The following is an 8,129-nucleotide window of genomic DNA, read 5'->3' as shown; positions in this document are numbered from 1 at the left end:
CATACTTGAAGAGTGACTATGGTATAGGCATTCCTCCATTATTATGGAAGAAATGAGGTACATCAGAAGTCTTAAGTGACAAGTGACACACATTTTTAAATTATGCATGAAGTGTATGAAAATACACATTGTAAGACTCTTAATTTTTTTTATGAAGACACAGCAAGATACTCAGAGTCAGGAGATAGATATCAATAAAACTAAATACTTCCAGAAGTGCAAAAGCTGGCTCACAGGATCTCCCGTTAGTAAGAAAACACAGAAAAACATGCTTTGAAATTCCAGTGGTCTGTTTTCTAGCCTCTGCTTTTCTTTAAAATAACCTGCAAAAAGAAAAAAGTATATTTATCACAGCTTTTATCACTACAATCCAGGCACCAGTAAAAGATCCAAAACGCTAGGCTACTCAGACTAAAGGTTCACCTAGCCAAACAGTCTGTCTCCACAAGGAGAGTCACCAAGGGTAAAAGTCTAGGGAAAAGGTTAGAAATAAAACAAAAGCATACAGAAAAATGCCATTTAAAAAAAACCCTTTCTGATATAACAACATTCATAACAAAGAATTCTGTAAAACAAAAAGCTTATTTTAAAAATGCTGAGAAATGGCAATAGTGCTCTCAAGCCCTCAGCAGATTCCTTGAAGCCCTTACCCCATTAGGCCTAGACAAAAAGAGGAAAATAAGATTTCCAATTATACAGCTACTATGCTCAATTTTTATTTGTAACGCCTTATTTCTTTCTATATCAAGAGTGCCCAGACCCTTGGAAGGACATTTTTTGGTTTGGAGTTTAAGTTGAAAAATGAACTTCAAAGTCCAAGTGGGACCATTTAAGTGTTAACATTATTAAAAGACAGGCAGTTTTTCCTTTCTTCTCATCTTAAAAAAAATAAATGGAGCACAAAAATGTTCAAATAACGTTAAGATTGCAGTTAAAAAGAAATTACAAATGCGTAAGATTCCAACTGTAACATTCACTTGGCTACCCTACACATCCTGTATATATTCCTGTTACTATAGTAATACAAAGTACCAAACTAAACATTTCACCAGAGGAAAAAGAAATACTGAAGATAAACAGAAGCCACAGGACCCAAATATCAGATAACACTGAGTTTTGTTCTTCCAATTTGCCCAGCAGTAGTAGGTGGTTGAACAGATAACAAATTAAAGAGACGGAGTTCCTTCATGAAACCTAAGTAAAGTAGACATATCCTAGCGAGTGAAACGAACTACAGAATACAAAAAGTTCTCAGTCATATTTTGACAGTACTCTAATTCTTTCTAGAGAGAGAAAGCTGCAAAACAACTTCCTCTTTCCTTTCTTTTGCATGTACACAAAACTTACCGTGCTCTGTAATGCAGAGGATTCCTCATCACTGATATTCATCCAGCAATTTTTGTTATGCTGAACTACCCATATAGCAATCCACAGTTTAATCCTTAGTTCTTCCCTTGATGAACACAACATCATACAAAGCATCTGTTTATTCAAGTAGTATCCACACAATGCTGCAAGAATACACTTCAAACATCCTTCAGACTAAGCAGGTAAGAACTGAAGGTTGTCAGAAAGATATTTCAGCCTCTTTGAACTATTTCTCACTTGTTCCATAAAGCTTCATTTATATTACTGAAGTCACGACAGCATGCTTCCTTGGTATAGTATCATCTGAAATAAAGATCCTCCAACTTTGGAATTTGTTCCAGTTCCCTGGGCTTTCAGCCCATGGATGCTTGCTGGTAGACTACTGTGTAGACTTACCCACATATTGAAACTATGCATTTAAACATGGAATAATCAAGAAAAATAGGGCTATATTTAACAGAGCAAGGAGAGTTAACTTGATGTCTTGGTAACGGTGAATTATGCCAATAATGGATTAAAGAACATTATGTTTCTGAAGGTTTTGGATTATAAATATCAACATTAACACAGAAAACTTTCGTATATGCTGTCATCATACATTTTACATTAAACAAAAAAGAAAAATATTAAAAATGCTTTATTACCTTCGCTGCAGCTATAGTGTGCTCAGGTTTAATTATTTTACTTTTATTCTCAAAAGCATTTGTCCTGGCTTCTTCTGCTAACCGATGGAGAAACACTAAGAAGCTCAAATGCACCTTTAAAAGAGGGAAGAAAAAAAAAAATCAAGACGGATTCAAACTGTTTAAGCACAGTTTGGTTTTGGGGTTTGTTTTTTTTTTTTTTTAGAGGTTCATTGTTTGAGACAGAGGATTCGCATATTAGACTGCTTCCAAATTCCTGAAAGGTGTTCTCAGGAAAACAAAGTACCACTCAGTTCATGTCTCAAAAAATTCCCAAGACACTCCTTACTGCAAGACTCTTGTAAATATAGTTTAAATGTAGTATGCTTAAATTGTAAAATTGTTCTAGAAATATTCAAACAAACAACTGGTCTAAAAGAAATCAAATCTGATTTTTATTAGCAGTTTTTAATAATAAAATGTAAACATAAATATCAGAGAATAAGAAGGAGCTTTTTTGATTACTAGTAAATATAGTCAGCTTTCAGAAACTACAACAGCCAGACTTTTAAGGAAGTTCCTGAAATTTTAAATTCATCCCTGCCTTATCACCAGACGGACCACAGACAAGTTCAAGGACTTCTGTCCCTTTCCAGTGCAAAGGAGCACTGACATTAATTTCTCCAGAAGAAGAAATTCTCCACTGTCAGGAGGTTCCATTTTTTCCCAGCGATATCCCAGTGATAACTTTACTCAACCTTTCCAGATGAAAAGGACTGGTATTGTACTCCATTCAATACAGAATGCTGCTCTGCTGGTACAGAAGAAGAAAAAATTGAACACTTCCAACTTGGACTAAAAATTGCCAGCCAAAAGCACCCCTGTGTAATAAAGAACCTATAATACCAACCTCTAGCATTATGTGAACTATTTTAATAGTCCAACCTGAAAATTGGTAATTGCACCTTTTGTAAATTAAACTTTTAAACAGTATTAACTTTGCTATGTAAAGTGTACAAAATACTTTTTTAATCAAGAACTCAGAAAAATATTACTGAAATATATGAAAACTTTATTTATATGATTAGGATATATATTTATTCTGCCATACCTGATCTGCAGAGCTTAGAAAGATATAACAAGGAAAGTTACAAGTTTATAGGAAATACTTTGGCAGTGGGTTTGCAACACAAAGAATCTGGTAGAGCACAGGCATTTCAGTGTTCATATGACAAGTAATTTAGGGTTTCTTGTTTAATCTCCTGAACTAAATGAAGCCAGCATGCAGTAAACAAATTTACATAATATTTGGTATCGTTTGGAAGCATCTACTACACAAAAAACAGATGTTCTTGCAGATTTATTTAGCAAAATATCGAAGTCATTTTTAAACTAGTCTTTAGTTACTCACACAGAAATAATCTCCAACAGAATCAAGCAGTGGCACTAAAATAAGAGTTCAACATTAGAACTCTCATTATGAGACTTATCAACATGGAGGTTAGATTTCTGGAAACTACCTGGGGAAAAAGGGAGGTGGAACAAAAGCTTCCATACTTCCAAGTCCTACTGCTGAGATACCTAGAGGCAAAAGTGTTAACACTGCCTTTAAAAACTGCATCTTCTCTCAGAATCACTGTACCTTTATTTTCCTATTTTCACAGTGAATTGCTGCATGTGGAGAAGCGTCCCCTGAACTCCTACAGTTTTAAACATAGTCATGTAACTAAAATCAGAACATTCCACAACAGAGCACACATTAATAAATATTCAGATTATTCAAGGCAACTGAGAAAGGCTAATGAAAGGCAGAATGACTAAATACCATGAATGGGACAGTTACTGACAAGTACCAAAGTGATACCACATTTGCTTAAAGACATTGATTTACTACATATTATTGTCCCTCTGCATAAAATTTAAAAAGTTTTGTTGAACTACTCTTACACAACAGAATGCTTATTTCCCATAAAAGAGAGGTTGTAAAGTTTTAAGAACTTACGTAAAAACTCACAACACTGCTTGCAGAGCAACTTCCACACACCTGTTCCACAGGCGTAATGAATAATAAGGACAAGCTCCGTAATTTTGTTTTGCTGCCATAACTTCAGAACAATTTACTAGAGTGATATTTTGCCTTCAGTGTACACCTATTCTATGTCCCTAATGAAGACAAAAGGGATCATTCAAAGCAATACTTTAAGTTTTTTCTGCAATGGAAATACAAACCTGCTCTTCTAGCATAAAACGAGCAGCTCAGTTCCTGCTTTTCTTCTATAATTTCAAGCTAGAACAAAGTTTGCGGCTTTTTCTTCTCAGACCACTGCGGGGGGTGGGGGGGGGGTGCAGGGGGGGCGCAGATATCTGAACTTCTGTAGGGAAATCTTTACTTCTTATTTTCAAAAAGGTAAATAACTGAATTCTAAGAGCATTGGAAAAACCTTAAACACTATTCCTATCTCTTTACTCAAAGATATTATCAAGAAAACAGCCTCTTGAGAAAGTTTCAAATAGACTTGATAAAAATAATCTGAAAAGTGAGGAAGAAACTACATTCAGGTATTTAACAAAATTGTCTGAATTCTTATTAGTAACAATCATGTAAAATGACATTGGTTTATCGAGAAACATAATCGCTGAAGAGTCAGGAAAAGGAAAACAATCTGATTATGTCATAAGCCAGGTAAGCAGACCTCCTCACTGGACTGGCTAAGTACCACAGCAGATTCAAACATAAATCATGGATCATTCAGGAAGGCCAGAAACTGAACCAGCCAATTCTCATATTTCCCTGCAGAAGACACAAACACTCTGCTCAAAAGGTACATGGTTTCGTCTTGTTAAGACAGCTACTATATAAATTTCTAAAGTATGCAATTTAATGACTCTTACAAGGTTTGTAGTGAATAACAGAGACACTAAAAAACACACTATCCAAACTTGTTACTTGTCTAACTGCAGGACTAAACACACATGCTCTTTTTTTTTTTAATAAATCAACACAGCTGTGTTTTTGCTTATTTATTAATAGAAATAAAGAGCTAAAGAGCTGTTAGGTACATGCCTAGTTGAAGAACATCACAGACAATCAATCCTGGACATTCCTGTTCAAAGATAAAATAAAAAAGCCAAGCCTCCTAACATTAAAGGCCACTTAATTTAGCATCATCAGAGGAGATAATCTAAGCTTCCAACACATTGTTAAAATTCATTCTCATCTCATCCTTTGTGTTGGAATGAGTATTTGCATAGCCATATTTTAAGCCCGAACAGATTGTTGTTGTTCATTAGTTTCAGTCAATTCAATTCACTGATTGGCACTGCAGCCCACAGAACCCTAGTGACAGGACAGGGAAGAAACGGGAACCAATGGCCAAGATGTCCCACTTACCCCTTTTCAGACAGCTACACTACCTTGAAGCCAAATTAACATGTCCATGGAAACACAGACCAAATGTTACTAATGGCTACAAAAACTTTTATTAGTGATTGGAGAAGTTTGATTAGTTGACTACTGCATTGCACCAAGTAAGCTTTGAGTGGGTTTGAGCAGGAGTAGCAAGGGGCCAGGTCCTTAGTCCATAAAATACTCCAAAGATAGCAAAAGCAGTAGGAAGAGATCGTATTTTTATTAGACCAATGAGAAAAATATGTTTACATTCAAATCTCAATCCTCTCATGTAATTACCATATTCTTTCCTATTAATCTCATTATATACTTTTTAATTTTTTTACATTTACATTTAGCTTCATACATCCAGACGCCAACCTTCAAGATGCTATAAGTCACGACTTTTATACACATATGAAACACAGACTTACAATGCAAGTCAGGGACCATACTAATATACAGTATGCCTTAAAGCTCTGAGAACCACACACATTTGAAAACAAGAGGCCATGACAGTCAAGCAAGTTAAGCCTATTAAGTTACTTAATATTTTTTATGCACAGATACTATTTTTTTTTTCAACATGGCAGCTACCACAAGCTCTCTTGAGGTCAGGTTTCCTTGCTATAGTCAAGCAATTTCTTGGTGAGACAAACCCTTCTGGTGTCACAAGTCCCTTATTGCAGGTCAGAAGGAATCCAGCTTTGTCGCCATTAGTTTTATGAAACTGTCTCTGTTATCCCTACAGCTTTATGGCAGGTTTTTTTAAACCATGAACAGGATCCCAACACCTTATTCTCAACAGATTACTAATAAGATTTGTCGTTCCTTAGTTTTGGACAGGGATTACTTAGATGGCCTTCTACAAAAACATGATCATTCAAGATGCCTGAAGAGCCTAGCAGCTCATTAATCACAATTCAGTTGACTGACATCTTTATACCCAAATCGCTCTACATAAACAACAAATATCTGCACGTTACAGCCACATAACCCAAACTTCTATTTCTCAGTCCGCCTACATCAAGTTCTTTGAACAGCAGTGTGTACGTGTAGTGACACGATATTTATGCTCCAGCCTTTCCCTGAATCCCCAAACTCGCCGTCAGAAACCTACAATACAGTAGCCACCAACAAAGCAGAAAGCTGCAATCACTACTTACTAGTATTTTATTAGAGTAACTAATCGTCTATCTCCCCACAAACTTTGCTTCCCCTCTACCTGTAGGTCCCTGCAGAAACACCATTAGTAGCAACTTGACATCCCATCACACCCAACAACTACCCCCTGCTCCAGTGTGCACAATCCATCGGTCCCTGTTTTTCAAGCGATAAAAGAGTCTCTAAAGAGACTAAACGCCCCTATTTAGGGACACCTGCCCCCAGGCAACCAGAACAGCCGCAGCTGCCCGCCACGGCCAAAAGCACAACAGTTCCCGGCCCTGCACCACGACCCCAGGCTCCCGAGGGAGCACTCATGCAGCTGGAGGATTCCCCCTTCGAGCTCACCGCGCTTCCCGAGCGGCTGGGGACCGCAGCCGGCTCCTTGGAGCGGGCGATGGCCCTCGCCTGTGCCCGGAGAAGGCAGGCTGGAGGCTGCCGGGGCCAGCGCTGGGAGGCGGAGCGGCCCGCCCCCCACCTCAGGCCGCACACTCGGCGCCCGCCCCTCTACCTTCCTCACCAGCAAGTCGGCGTTAGCCGCCAGACGTAACTGGGGCTTGTGCTTCTTTATTATTTTCCGCAGAGTGCTGCGGGGCACCGTGCGCTTCATCATATTCCTCCTCCTCCTCCTCGGCCTCCCGCTGAGGCCGCTGCCGCCGAGAACGGGCCCAACGGCTTCCGCCCTCCGCCGTTCGAATCCGCCGCCCTGGCGCAGGCGCGCGCCCGTCGTGACGCACTTCCCAACGGCCGGGCGCGGCACCGCCCCCGAGGAGCGCGGCGGGCAGGGGTGACTCTTCGGCGTCCCGCCCCGCGGCCCCTCTCGCGGGACCTGCAGTGGCGCTAAAGCGTCGCACCGGGAGCCGCCTGAAACCGTAGTAGTGAAGGGAGAGGAGTGCGGCGCCCCTGCCCCGCGCGACTGAGCCGCGGCCGCGGAAGCCGAGGGGGAAGGAGGCGCCGTCCCGCCTGCCCTTGCAGGTCCGCGCCCCCCTGCCCTTTACCGGGCACCGCCGGCAGCGCTCCGGGCCCGCGGCTCTCCCGAGCCCCTCGGGCGCGCTGGGTCAGGCCCTCGCCGCCATCCACCCTCCCCCAGCCGCTGCCCACGGGCGGGGACTGTCGCGTCCCAACCGCAGCGGTTCACTGGCTTAAAAGTGACAGTCTCGGGGCGGCGGTTGCACACGCGGGGTGCGAGGAGCTCCCTGGGCTGGAGCTAAGTTTATAGGCTGGCCCCAGGTGGACACGGTGACAGTCGTTCCCCGCGCAAGCAGCTCCCTGTCAAACCGCTTCCCTCGTACGCTGACGGCCGGAACGAGTTACCCAAACCCCCGCCCAGGCCTTTTTCAATCAACGAGAAAAAACGGTCGTGGCGGTTTCCCAACTGCCTTCCCAGGCCTGCACGCCCGGCTGCTGCCACGTGCGGAGCTTTCCCGAAGCGGCAGGAACATGGCGTGGGCCGGAGGCGCCGGTATGGTGCTGCTTAAGCAAGCCTCGGGCCAAGCCCTGCGGATTTCAAGTTGGCAGTCGTCTCCCAAGTGTGCCAGAATTTATTCGCTGCAGAAGTCGAGAGAGTTGTACACCACCTTTTTTCT

General features: G+C 41.5%; 1 protein-coding gene across 1 annotated transcript; it reads right to left on the bottom strand.

Annotated features, from left to right (window-relative positions):
* Window positions 1-296: 296 nt before the first annotated feature.
* Window positions 297-7,153, bottom strand: CENPW (centromere protein W; the record flags this gene model as incomplete). Its single annotated transcript, XM_081998457.1, has 3 exons — window positions 297-323; window positions 2,013-2,126; window positions 7,064-7,153. 3 exons carry the CDS (start codon window positions 7,151-7,153, stop codon window positions 297-299), a joined length of 231 nt encoding a protein of 76 aa, XP_081854583.1.
* Between the last annotated feature and the right edge of the window lie 976 nt (window positions 7,154-8,129).

The sequence above is a fragment of the Phaethon aethereus genome, assembly GCF_964289735.1.
Source record: "Phaethon aethereus genome assembly, chromosome: 3".
Taxonomy (NCBI): Eukaryota; Metazoa; Chordata; class Aves; order Phaethontiformes; family Phaethontidae; genus Phaethon; species Phaethon aethereus.
The sequence above is the reverse complement of the archived record's forward strand: the minus strand, read 5'-3'. Positions and strand labels throughout refer to the sequence as shown.